The sequence below is a fragment of the Artemia franciscana genome, chromosome 19 (genome assembly GCF_032884065.1).
Source record: "Artemia franciscana chromosome 19, ASM3288406v1, whole genome shotgun sequence".
Taxonomy (NCBI): Eukaryota; Metazoa; Arthropoda; class Branchiopoda; order Anostraca; family Artemiidae; genus Artemia; species Artemia franciscana.
In genome coordinates, this window is record NC_088881.1 from 6,726,697 (window position 1) to 6,741,238 (window position 14,542).

General features: G+C 34.5%; 1 protein-coding gene across 1 annotated transcript in view; it reads right to left on the reverse strand.

Annotated features, from left to right (window-relative positions):
• Positions 1-1,311: 1,311 nt before the first annotated feature.
• Positions 1,312-14,542, reverse strand: part of LOC136039220 (uncharacterized) — a 44,332-nt gene continuing 31,101 nt past the window's right edge. The window contains exons 6-8 of the mRNA XM_065722752.1: positions 12,143-12,268; positions 10,515-10,640; positions 1,312-1,597 (exon numbers count right to left, since the gene is read on the reverse strand). Of these exons, the coding sequence (XP_065578824.1) occupies positions 1,520-1,597; positions 10,515-10,640; positions 12,143-12,268 (330 nt within the window). The 3' untranslated portion in view covers positions 1,312-1,519. The remainder of the gene's footprint in view (positions 1,598-10,514; positions 10,641-12,142; positions 12,269-14,542) is intronic.

The following is a 14,542-nucleotide window of genomic DNA, read 5'->3' on the forward strand; positions in this document are numbered from 1 at the left end:
AGTTGAAGCGATGAGTGCTTTCTCTAGTTCTATAAAATCTCCTGTTGTATACCAATTTTTGACCGTTGATGACGGCTTTCGACCGTGGCAGTGACAACAACGACCGCTAGAGACGATTTCCGATCAAAATGAATTTCCCACTGTTCTGATCAGTTAATGTTTATAACTGATACGAAGTTTTTTAATGAAGTTTACGAGTGTGCCTAAAGTCAACTTTGACTTGACTGAAAGCTTTTTTTCGGCAGCTTCTCCAGGGTAGAGGTAACCTGACACCAGCATCATCGTTCAGAGCAGTGGCGTCATTTCACGAGGGGGGGGGGGGGCAAATTTGTCGTTTCGTCAAACTTTTTGATAAAAATACCTAAAGAGGCATTTTTCAATGAAAGCGACTCCCAATAAAGGTATTTAGAAACATAAATTGGGAAAATAAATGAAGTGGGTCGCATGCCCCTATGTACATCACTACTCTAGAGTAGTCTGCTCTTGGTACGTTTCAGAGCGATTTACATTCGTCAAAATTTCAAAGCAAGAACTAGCAATCTACTTCTTCAAAAGAAAATGAGAACATGTGTAGTCTCTAAAAGTCTAGAGCAATCTAGTCCCAACCGATTTTGGGCATGCTCCACCTAGGGATTTCTAAAATCCTGATGCCCTCGTGATTTTTAAAATTTGTTATTCAGAATTTTACGTGTGTTCACCCGAAGCAAGCTTAAAAGGCCACTAACCTGGTATCTTTTTTCAGGTCGTCCTCTTGGCATATTTTACACAAATGAATATTGTCTCAATGCAACACTTTTTATACAATGTATGACGTCATTCACAAGAATAGTTTGTCGAAATTAAGGCTCTATTTTATAACGAGTCGAAGGGCGTACGTCCTGCCATTGAGTCACTGGTGGGACATGTGCCACACGTTGGAAATCACCAGTCTAGAGGCATCAAACCTCCCCCCTTACGTACGTCCCTGTTCACAACATATATTTTTTTATTCGATGACCATTAAGTTGGTGTTCACCTAAGAAACGAGAATTGAGACTGACTAATACTCGTAAATTGATAAGAAAATTAGGTAGCTCATTTTGATCGGAAATAGTCGCTATTGTTTTGAAAAATATAATTTTGCTCTCCCCCTAACATTTCGTGAATTGACGTCACTGCTCGTAAACTTCATTTTTAACAAGCAATGTTAATTTTAGAGAAATATTATTGTCTATCGATTCATTTAAGAAGAATAAAAATGCAAAGTGAAAAATTCCACATCTCAAGGGACCTATTTGAAGGATATCCTGAATAAAACCCAAAAATTTAACACACTTTTCGAATACAATTTATTACGTTGAATACATCAAAATATATGTCAGCCATGTCGCAACCACGCAATATAAATATATTCAAAAGGATTAATATGAAAAAAGAATTAAAACTTGTTAGCTTGAAGTACATATAAACCTTCAAATATGTGTTTTTTTCTGGATTAAATATAAATGTATATAAGCAACAAATTTCAGATTACACACTGTCACGGTCTGGGAAACGCGTTTTCTTCGTAAATCATCGAACGCCGAAAGTCGTCCCTTCGTCTTGCCTTTCTTTTGTGCTACAAAAAAATAACGTTAAAATATTATTCACAAACTTCTGAGTCTCTTCCTCTCCCTCTACCAAAAACACTTCTTGGAAGTTTCAACTGGATTCCTAAGTCGTGAGACTAAACATGGTTATTATTATATATATAAATATTATTATAATGAAAAGAGAAATCACCAATGCAACAGCACAAACACATTAAAAAAAGGGAAGACAGAAGGAGAAAAGGAAAACTGTTTTTCTGCATTAGTGATTAATATAGATCAGCACTTGAATGAGGCCTTAACCCTACTCATCCATACAATCACACAGGTCAAAGAGCATAGCCATACACAATCAACCATAAAGAATAATCTATGGACAAGCAGTCACGTCGTCAATAAGTATATGTCGTCATTTACCAAACAATAAAAACAATAAAGACAAATAATTCAGAAGCAACAACCCAACACAAGTTGTTCGTCAGGAGAATACACACTTGCCTATAGGGTTTCAGCACTTTAAATTCTCTACCCAGGCAAGTGGCGTGCCTACCATAAATTCCCCATGGTATATATACAAAACACGGTAAAGTTATCAAAGCCGCTTACAAGTTCATCATCAATTAAACTACTGATAACAGATGACAGATCATCGCTTGGCTTCAGACTTCTGTCTGTCTGACACTGTGTGTCTGGTGTCTGTGTTTTCTCTTTTTTTTTTATTTGACAAGTTTTATCTGACTGTAATACCTGACATAAAGCGCTAATTCGGCGCCAAGCGCTGTGAAAGTCGTTTTTAAAATAAAAGTCTCTATCTCTCTCTCTCTCTGTCGTCTAGCATCGCACGATCAATTTCAAAGCTTAAGATTAGTGATTGGCATGGAATTACGGACACTTACGATTTATACAGAGCATATAATTGGAATACATAATTATATAATCGAGCATATTGTATGATAGGTTAGTCATTGGCATAGTGTCTCGGAAATTTATCTATATGCTGCACTGTACATTAGTGATTGGCATGCGGTTACGGATACTTAGCATTCAAATAGATTCAGCAGTGGGATTTCTCATCATCATAGAGTGCCTTTTTTGGTGACAATCCGTCTCTGTATTGAAAGCTTCCTTTTATCAAATCTTTACAAATAAGTAGCCTGTTAATTCCCAAAAAGCAATGAATGATTGCACGACAATGGATACTAAATACCTTTTCAAAGAGGAATTTGACAAAATCCATTGAATTATATTCTTTAAAATACCAAGAACAGTGAAAATAAACTATGATTATTTTGATTGGTTAAGCTATGTTTTAAATTAGGAAGAATAATGAATTCAATTTTTAATGAACAAGACTGGCATATGCGGTTGTGGAGTTTTTGGTGGGCGTTATTCCAAAAAAAAGAAGAAAGAAACGTGTGTGAAAAGTCGGCAAAAATAAGCTAAAAACATATGCTTGAGAACAGCTTGAGAAGGTTTGGCATTCCTTTGAAGATATAGTTATCTTTCGGATTGACAAATAATTCCTATTTGAACTTTGCGTACAAAAAGCGTTGTCAATTTTAACTAATTAGCATTTCACAGCTCATCATGTTAAAACTGACAAGAATGCGACAATTTCTTTAAAACTTATTTCAAACAACCAAGTGAATAATCTCAAAAAATCACACTTTCCAGGTATAAATAGAGGTGAGAAGATTCTCAGCTGTAGGCTGAGAAACGCTCAAAACTACAATGGCAGAAGTTGTCAGTCAAGCACTGTCTACTGAAGTTGGTCCATTGGTTGAGGCCTCTGTTAAAAAACTTACCCCTAGTCATGAACCTGCTACTTTTGATGCCAACAGTATAGAAATAATCAAACAAGAGGTATACACTAGCCTGAAAATGGATTTTGATGTGCTTGTTGAAAAATCACTCAAACAATATGATCTGAGGATGACAAAGCTTGAATCCTCCCTGAAATTGCTTGACTCAGGTTTGTCAAAGCTGCAAAATTCTCTGAAACCAATACAATCCAATGTTGATCGTCTGAGTGATCAGTTTGACCAAATGAAACTCTCAAATCAGCTGGTCCTATTTGGTTTAAAAGAAGACCCTTATCCAGAAGCTTCTGAAAGCAGATTCCTTGGATTTTGCAGTACTAGATTTCCTGGTATTCCTGTGACCCAGAATGATATACTTTCTGCTAGAAGGATTGGTAAACAAGGCTCAGGTTTGAAACCTCGTCCACTTGTTGTGGAATTTTGCAGTTCTAGAATGCAGCAGCTCATTCTTAGAGAAAAGAAATGTTTGCAAGGTAGTGGTGTCTTTATTTCTGAGTCACTCACAAAGTCTAGACTTCAGCTACTTAATTATACTAAATCAAAGCTTGGGAAGAGGTCTACATGGTCTAGTGGAGGAGAAATACTCACAAAGCTTTCTGATGGTAAAGTGATTACTGTCAAAGAGGCATCTCAAGTTGATACTCTCTATCAGTTAATTACAGCTCATCCAAGCCCCTCCCAGGACTGAAATAAACCATTTCTCTTTTTTTCAGCTCTGTTTTGTAAATTTATTTATGATCTAATAGTTTTTCTTATGTTTGCATAATGTTGTTTATTATTTTTATTCCCTTTGAACCTAGTAGTTTATTATTGTCTTTGTTCTTGCAGTTGATTTCTCTATTGTTGCCTATATGTTTTACCTTTCAATCCACCCTCTCTTACTTCAGCCTGCTTGTATGGATATTGTGTTCATTTGTAAAGTTATTGTATACATTTGTCATGTGTAGTATATATGGGTGATTTCTCCTTTTTTTTGAATTCTTCTATTCTTAATTCAGTTATATTTGATCCACCAAGTAGTGCTGGTAGACAAGAGGCACACCCTCTTGACCCTCTCCTTGAATCTATGGTTAGTTCTAGCTGCAATTATCACACCACCATTGATTATTGTGATAACATTTTGCCCTCACTCTCTTCAAATAGTTGCTTTAATGTATTTTGTTTGAATGTGCGTGGAATAAGAGATAAGTGGGACAGTCTTAAATCGTATTTGTGGTCTAATAATTCTTGCCTTTTTGATGTCATAGGCTTGACAGAAACATGGTTATCTGATAGTGATAATTTTACAGCTTACGATATGGATGGTTATATTGCTATTCACGTCCCTAGAATGGTAACAAAGTGTTCTGGGGGTATTTCTTTGTTTATAAAATCTAATATTGAATTTTGTAGAAGATCTGACCTTGAATCCTTGTTTACATCAGTGGTGTCTAATAGTAGGACAGTTTATTCTCTTGTCATTGATCTGAAAAGCCAGTTTGCATGTGATACTGTTTGTTTGTTTTATAAGCCCCCTCCTTTTCCAACACATCTGTTCTGTGATTTGCTTGATCAGCTTTCCGGTGTGGGGACTTTCTCTAAAAAACGAATTTGTGTTTTGGGAGACTTTAATTGCAATATGTTAAATGTTGGATCAAATGATGAATGTGACCATCTTTTTGATGTATTTTCTTCTTCAGGGCTACTTTCTTCAATTTTTTTTTCCTTCTCGCGTTGACCCTTCAAGAAATTCTGCCACTTTAATAGATAATATTTTCACTTCTCATTCTCCTAATTTGAATTTCTCTTCTGGTCTTGTTTTCACTGATCTTTCTGATCACTTTCCTATTTATCTATCACTATCTGTGCCTAAAACTGAGATTACTGTGGATAAGAAAGGTAAGTCTTCTTTTAGAACTTTTACAGATAAGGAAATTTCTAATTTAATACATGGTCTTCAGAGTAATGGTTGGTCTAGTGTTCTCGAAGCTAATGATGCTGATTGTGCAACTAGATTATTTTTGTGTCGTATGGGAACTCTGTTGGATAAGCATTTTCCTCTTAGAAATAAGCCAAGGAATTTTACACCTAAATGCCCATGGATGTCTAGAGGTCTGATCAATGCAACCCATATGAAGGCGTCTTTGTTCAAGGCTGCACGTAAAAGTAAGACACAGGATGATCTTTTGAAGTATAAACATTACAAAAATGTGCTCACTTCTTCAGTTCGTTTAGCAAAAGCTGTATTTTTCGCGTCGAATTAATGAATGCAAGGGGAATTTGCACAAGGTTTGGACTGTAATTAATGAAGCTCTCTCTCGCAAGAAACACAAACATTCCTCTCCATGTCTTTATAGAAATGCTGATGGTTTTGTTGTGGACAAAAATCCTCAGCGAGTGCCTTCAATTCGTATTTCACCACACTTCCTTCAGTTCTAATTCCACCCCCGAGTAGAGTAAGTTGTTTTCCCTTGGCAGAGAAGTCTTTTTCCTTTCCCCATGTAGTACTACTGATATTTCTAGTATTATTTCCCAACTTCCTAGCAGTCGTTCAGTTGATAGTTTTGGTTTGAGCAATAATGTCCTTAAAAAAATTAGTCAGTTTGTTTCTCATCCGATTTCACACACAACTAACCTCTCTCTTTCTTCTGGTATTTTCCCTCATTCATTTAAAATTGCTACTGTTCTACCTTTGCACAAAAAAGGTGATTCGTCTCTAATTCCAAACTACATACCTATTTCTATTCTTCCCGTCATCTCAAAGGTTGTTGAAAAAATAGTGTATCGCTGACTCTCTTCATTTGTATTTAGTACTAATTCGACTGATGGAAATTCTCTCATCACTAACCATCAGTATGGTTTTCGTCCCTCATTCTCTACCTTGCATGCACTTTCTGATGCAACAGAGTCTGTGCGTGTTAATATGGACAAGGGCTTGTGTGTTTTGGGTCTATATCCTGACTTTAGAAAGGCCTTTGATATGGTTGACCACAATGTTCTTCTGTCTAAACTATCTAAACTTTATTTGGAGTGCATGGAGTCCCACTAGAATGGTTTAGGTCCTACCTCTCAGAGAGATCTCAGTATGTTTTGGTTAACCGTACTTCTTCCTCTACTTTGCCTGTATTGAAAGGTGTCCCACAAGGCTCTGTGCTTGGACCACTTTTGTTTCTAATTTACATTAATGATCTTGTCGATGGTCTTCATCCCCATGTTCACCCTGTTCTTTTTGTTGATGACAGTAATTTTTTCATTGCTGCAGTGGACCTGCCATCTGCCACTTCTATAGCTCAAGGTCTTCTTGATAAAGTAAAGGATTGGTGCTGGTCAAATGGTATGGCTCTTAACAGCCGAAAGAGTGCCATTGTCAACTTCAGGACCCCTTACCGCATGAGAGACGTACAGGAGCCAATCACCCTGACTTTTGGGAATGATATTATACCACAAGCTACTATGGTGAAACTTCTTGGTGTGTATCTTGACTGTTTTCTTTCTTTAAAACCGCATATAACTCACACCCGTTCCTTAATCCTCCGCCAGTCTTCAATGTTGCACCGGATTAATTCATTTCTTCCTCCTGATATTATGGTTTCTCTTTATCATGCTTTTATTCATCCTTACCTTTCTTATTGCTGCTCTGTCTGGGGCAATACTAATAAATCTCTTCTCTGCTCACTTCAAAGAGCCCAAAATAGGACAGTGAAGGCTACTTTTCTTCTCCCTCGGCTTTACCCTTCCTCTGATCTTTATAATGATACTGGAATAGCTCCGCTGGATCATATTATAGGTAAAAATACTCTTTATTTAGCGCATTCTGCTTTTCTAGGTACTCTTCCACCGACCCTGCAGCAGTTTTTCTCAAGGACAGGCTCAGGTAGGTACTTTTCTTCTTTGCGTAATTCTTCTCGACGATTTATTTTACCAAGACGATTTATTTTACCAAAGCAGCTCAGAGGTCTCCTGTATATCAGTCAATTCTATTATGGAACTCCATCCCTTTGGATGTCCCTCTTTTTCTTTCTGCAAAGGCATTATTTCGTCGGGTCTTTCCAGTTAAATAATTTTTGTTTCTCTTTTAATTCTATCCCAATTTGTATGTCACTTCTCTTCTTTTAAAATCTTGTCTTGTTCCAGTGTTTTTTTTTTTTTGTTTTTTTTTTTTTTTTTGTGTATATATTTTATAAGTGTTTTATTTTTGTTCTCTGTGGCCCATTACAAGCATAGCTTCCTGGGCCTATTAATTGATTTACTTTTGTAATACTTTTCTTTAGTATTAATAAATTGATTGATTGATTTGTTATGAAACATTAATAAGTCTATTTTAAACCAACATTAAAATAATGACATTAAATATTGACATTAAAATAATTATCACATTAAAATAATTGGCATCAAACATCCACTCATAGGCTTCATCCTGATTCAATGGTATGCGTACAACATTTCTCTTTCTTTTACTGGTAATTTCTAGTAGGCCTACTAGTACACAAAAAAAACTAAAAAACGCAAAATTTTGTTTGTATTCATTTTTGTTACGTTTTTACGAGTCAGACAAACATTTCGGGGGGTTCAAATCCCCTAAACCCCTCCTGGATACAGCCCTGCTTCCTGGGGCCAGTTTCATTGGCGGTCGAGAATTTACCAAACTTTGTTAGGTAATTGTTTTGTTTATGTGAAACTGAGTTCAATATTTCGCAAGTAAATTACAATCAGCCTTTTAAACTTTATTACAATAACTTTTGGTTTAATAGTATAGAACACTTTCCATTCTGTATGATTTTGTTTTTTTTTTTATTTGAAATACACTTTTGAATATTAGAATTAAAATTATAAACTACTAGCTGTTGGGGTGGCGCTTCGCGCCACCCCAACACCTAGTTGGTGGGGGCGCTTCGCGCCCCCCCCAAGCCCCCCCGCGCGCGTAAGTCGTTACGCGCCATAATAGTTACGCGCCATTGTAGTTGTGTCCCTATGTCCCACCTGTGAATATAGATATATATATATATATATATATATATATATATATATATATATATATATATATATATATATGGTTTTAACTACGTAAAACTTGCGAATATACAACATTCTTTGCTGTCCCATTGTCTTTGCATATAAATAGATTGTCAGGTTTACCGACTCTTGAACATGCAACATATAATGGTCCATGGGAAAACAATCTGTATTCAGATCTATACCTCATGATTCTAATGATTGCCCTTGAGCTTTGTTGATGGTGATTGCTAATCGACCATTCCCTGCCCCGGTGTCCCGGTCGTCATTTATATCCCCCTGTTTCCCCCGGTGTCCCCGTTGTAGTTGTGTCCCTGTGTCCCGGTCGTCATTTATATTCCCTGTGTCCCGGTCGTCATTTGTATCCCGGTGTCCCGGTCTGTATATACATTCGTTTTTTAGTTTTGTTTTTCTCCTTTATTTTTTTCCTTTTTTTTCTTTTTTAGTTTATTTAGATTTTTAGATTTTTTAGTTTTTTTATTAGTTTTTAGTTTTTTTTTCTTTTTAGTTTTGTTAGTTTTTTTTTTTTACTTATGTCCTGGTCGTCATTTATACTCCCTGTGTCCCGGTGCTTTGTTGATTGCTAATCGAACATTCCTTTTGTCCTGGTCGCTTTCTCTTTGAGTGTCGTCATTTATTTTTTTCTTTTTTAGTTCATTTAGTTTTTACCTTTTTTAGTTTATTTTAGTTTTTTAGATGAAATTTTTTTTTAGTTTTTTCCTTTTTTTCTTTTTAGTCTTTTTTTTTTATTGGTTTTTACCTTTATTTTAGCTTATTTTTCAGTTTTTTCCTTTTTTTTATTTTTTTTTTATTTTTTATTTTTTTTTAGTTTTTTACCTTTTTTTAGTTTTTTTAGTTTTTTTAGTTTTTTAGCTTTTTTACTTTTTTTTATTAGTTTTTAGTTTTTTTTTGTAGTTTTTGCCTTTTTTTAGTTTTTTCAGTTTTTTTTTTTAGTTTTTTATTGGTTTTTACCTTTATTTTAGCTTATTTTTCAGTTTTTTCCTTTTTTTAGTTTCTTTTAGTTTTTAGTTTTTTTAGTTTTTTACCTTTTTTTAGTTTTTTTAGTTTTTTAGTTTTTTAGCTTTTTTATTTTTTTTTATTAGTTTTTAGTTTTTTTTTGTAGTTTTTGCCTTTTTTTAGTTTTGCCTTTTTTTAGCTTTTTTATTAGTTTTTAGTTTTTTGTAGTTTTTGCCTTTTTTTAGTTTTTTTTAGTTTTTTAGCTTTTTTATTTTTTTTATTAGTTTTTAGTTTTTTTTGTAGTTAGTTTTTTTAGTTTTTTACCTTTTTTTAGTTTTTTTAGTTTTTTAGCTTTTTTATTTTTTTTATTAGTTTTTTTTTGTAGTTTTTGCCTTTTTTTAGTTTTTTTAGTTTTTTAGCTTTTTTATTAGTTTTTAGTTTTTTTTGTAGTTTTTGCCTTTTTTTAGTTTTTTAGCTTTTTTATTTTTTTTATTAGTTTTTAGTTTTTTTTGTAGTTTTTGCCTTTTTTTAGTTTTTTCAGTTTTGACGTCACCTGATCCAGTTTTTTCAGGTGACGTCACCTGATCCACAGATCCACACACAGACAACTTATTTTTATATATATAGATTGAAAGTATTACCTCCATCTCTTTGAAGGAAATATATCCAAAATGTACGCGACAAAAAAGAAAAAAATAGCAATGAATGCTACGAGGTGCAACTGAGGAATAATATCCTAGCTGTCATGAAATAGGTCATACGCAGCGATGCGTAGCATGACCATTTATTGTACTTCATTACTTGTTCTCGTTAGAAGTGGCAGATCCTTCATATCCAGAAGTCTACTTAATTAGTTTAGGAATAAAGCTAGTACAACCAAACAACTAATACGCTCATCAGCAATGTGTCATTTGTGTCATGTATGATATAAGTTTGTCACTCGCGGGGCGTGCCGAAAGGTGTTCATAATTTTAAGTTGGTGTTTCGAATTTAAAACCAACCATAAATACTATGTCACCTACAAATACTACAACCGTGATGCAAAAAAAGAAGAAGAAAAAATAGCAATGAATGCTATGAGGTGCAACTGGGGAATAATATCCCAGTTATCATGATATAGGTCATAATTTAAATTTAAAACCAACCATAAATACCGTGTTTACGAAGCAAAACTCACCGATGCAATAGCTTCTTCTCCGGACGAAGTTGTGTTGTCACCTTCTTCGAGATGGAGCCTAATTCTGCTATCTTCCGCTTCGAACTCTCGGTAAAGAGCAAACAACTGATCATTTACAATTGTTGGCTTAAACAAAAATAAATAAACAATTAAAGAATTAAGTTTTAATAATAGAAAATATACATAAACAGAGGGGAAGATGACAGAAAGACCCTTCTCAACAAATTCACAGTCCATTTTCTAAAAAGGACGGCCCTTTAATACGTGGTCCTTTTTTTGTCAACTTAAACAACGGATCAATCGTCTGTTAGCTTTTCGTAGTTTCTGTACCTTCTAACCAAGGGTGTATCCATTTTTGGTAAGGAGTGGGGGCTATTTTTGCGGGGGGGGGGCAAAATCTTTACAAATACAACAAAACCTATATGGGTCGGAAAAACAATTCGGGAGCGGGGATTCAAACCCAGTAATCTATTCTTCCCCCTCGATACTGCCTTGTATCTAACCCATTTTTGACAAGAACAGTTTATTTATTTATTTTTTTTTTTACATAGATATATCTAATTTTACTGTTTCTTAAATTTTTTTTCTATTGTTTTACGTATGACTAATTCATACGGTCTTACTAATTCGTCCTTTTTATATTTTTTTCTACATAAAATTTGTTGATTAGATTAAATCTGCTGATACACACGAAATGATATTTTAACAAACACTAAAAGCCTTTCTATGCCATGAATAGCACAGAAATTCACAGCAACGAGTCAATCGAAATATAAGCCTGAATCCAAATTGAACAGATAAATTAAAGTGAGTGGTCCTTATGTGCAATACTCCCCCCAGCCCCTTTATTCCCATAAAATATCTCATAATGTTAAACTCAATCTTCCTATCAAAGCGCCCTGGTATTTTTCCTCCCTTCCTCCCTTTAATTCCTTAAAAAAACTCAAAAATAGATTAAGCCATCTTCCTACCCTCCCCCCTCCCGCAAACAAATGTCTAAAAAAGTCAAAGAAAATTCTTCCTTTTAGAAGTATTTATCAAAGGTAAGTTACCCAAAATAATTTTGGAGTAGAACTGTTACATCTGTCTATTAAACTCCTCGATGTGAATTTCTTAGAGACTTGGAAGAATCTTTTGGATAAGAAAATCCGCAGAGTAAAAGCAATGGAAAGTTGCTTTTAATTTTTTAGAAAATTATTTCTAAAATAATTAGAAACAGCAAAATTTCTCCCCCTCCCTAGATTTTGAAAACTACATTCTGCCCCTACATTTTCATGAATTGGCGCTGATCCCGTACTGAAGGACCGACATCAGTAAGAATCTTTGAACCGTGTATTACGGCCTTTGAAACCTGGGCTCCAAGAATTTCGCCTTCGAAAGCAATGGAAACTCAATTGTAAGCGAAGGGTGCCAATGTACCTCTTGCATTTACTGAGGAACCCAATCTCTTTCAAGGACCTCTGACGAAGAAGTCCCGTCCTTCTGAAACAAAATCTCCTTACTGGTAAATTAGTTTTTAAAGCGGCACTTTCGAATTTTTCTTACTATAGAGACAAATGCCGTTGAGGGGGATCTGCAGAGTAGAAGCTACACAACTGTTGCAATAATAAACAAAAGTGCTAATGTACCTGATGCATTTGCTGAAGAGCAGCCCTATCTCTTTCAAGGATCTCTTCCAAGGAAGGCCCTTCTGGGACTTGATAACGGTAGACTAAGTCTGGCGTTGACTCAACAGATTCCATCCATGGAGGGGTCTAAAAAGAACAGTTTTGACTTGGTTAATCAAATAAAGTAAAAAAAGAGAGGAAAGTCCAGTTAACGACCAAGAACTCTTAAATAACAGGCGTATTGGATTTGGGTCAAGCTGGATTTGGCAAAAAAAAAGAAAGAAAAAAATTCGATGACTAAATCGATGTGACTATAATTTTGAAACTTTCTAGATTTTGACATGTTTAAAAAACGAAAAGAGGGAAAAAAGACTTTCTTTACTATTCTGAGACGTCTATCCAAAATCGACGACTCGAGTCCGATTTTTCAATAAAAACACTAAAGTAGGCCGTGATTGCGTTTCGCATTTTACGTTCGTGAATAATTCCACGTACACTTTTTATACGCTATGACATCCACAAAAATGACGTCCTTATACAAAATATGGCATCATTAAACAAAAATAGATTCTTAAGTTTGAATTTGATCCGCCATTCAATTTTTTATTGTTCAATTATTATTATTCAGTCACCGTATTAAAAATTCAATCGAGGTGATTTTTCACCTTTTTTTTTTTTAGCTTCGTCTTTTATTCTTTTTGCGTTGAGGATGGCTTAGCGGAGGCGAGCCACAAATATTTACATTTCCTTTCTTTTGAACTATCTATAAATCACCTCGATTTCCTACGCTTTCTCGAATACGTCATATTTAGCCAGGTGGTCTTGGGAATTATGAAAGAAAGACAATGCCGGACACATAAATGACAGTACGGTTCCCCCGAGTCTGGTCATATCCACCCCTTCTGTTAGAAGGAGTTAAAATAACTTGAAAAGAGCTAGAAGTAAATCTGTTGGAATTATAAAAACAGCCAGCGAATCCTAGTATTTGGGACTTAAACTGCGCTTTTCTTAAGATTAACCTTACCCCTTATCTGCGACCCCCCTCCCTACCTGGCTACCGACTAATTAAGCCTATGAGCTACATAGGCCTACAAATCCTAATATTTAAGCATTAAGCTGCATTTTTATGAAGCTTAAAATCAATTTAAAGAATTCACAATCCTCCCCCCTACCTGTTATTGACTGTTTAAGCCTATGACTTATATAAGCCTGTGCATCTTAATATTAGGGCGTCAAACTGCACTTTTCTGAAACTCAAGGTCCATTTGAAGAGCTCCACCTCCCTAACTAGGTACTGGCGATTTGATACGGTCTTTAACGCAAAATTATAAAAAAATTTCAAATATTTAAATTTTTTAATTTAAGTCTTTCAAAGTGCTTGAATATCTTTTGCTACCTTTTCTAATTTATAATGTTGGTTTTGGGACTAATCATTTTGGGTTTGAGGAGGTTTTGTTTGGCATCATGCCGACAAAGTTTTTTTTTTCGTTTACTCTAAGCTTCGAAAAGAAGCGATGGCTAGCTCTTCATTTTTCTAGATCTATGGCCTGATTTTGTGAGAGGTGATAGCCTGTACATATTTACTTTTGATTAGTCCAAAACTGTTGACTAACTTTTGCAAACTCAACCTCATTATTCTTACTTCTTCACTAAAGATTATTCTGCTACTCCGATGTCATTAATTTTTCTATCATTGACATACTAGCGATGGCCCTTATTTAGAGTATTAGAGGAGGCTTATTATTTAGATTATTATTTATTATTATTAATAATTAATGGTAATGATACTATCAATAATTAATTATTATTATTAATAATTAAAAATTAATTAATTAATAATAATTAAAGTATTATTAATGATTAATAATTAATGTTAATAATTTATTTTTAGATTATTATTATTTATTATTCTGTAGATTAGGGATTATTATTTAGATTATTTATATTATTAGAGGAGGCGCTATTTAGTCTCCGTTTATTTTCAAACTGTGTGTATCCAATATCCGGAATAATTTTCAGACAATTAGCTTCTTGAGAAACTGTGATATCTCACAAAGAGATTGTGCAGACAATATTCTCCTAATAACTTGCACCCGAACCGGGTTTTCTGATTCTTTTAGTTTTGTTGCCTCTTGTTCGGTTTTGAAAAAAGACCTAATAAAAGTGTTACTTCTTCAAAAAAAAGACCTAATCTAATATGTTACTTCTTTCTGCTCCGATTATCGTGTTTTTGCTGCGTCAAAGTGCTAAAACCTTACAGCTCTTAGCCAAAAATCAAGTATTTCTGCCAAATAGAACATTGTAGAGAGAACTTTCATCACAATCTCAACAATGTCCTGGTTAGACCATTGCTCGGATTGGACTGAAGAATAATATTTCCAAAACAACAACTTAAGAAGTGATATCGGACCCCTCAGATTT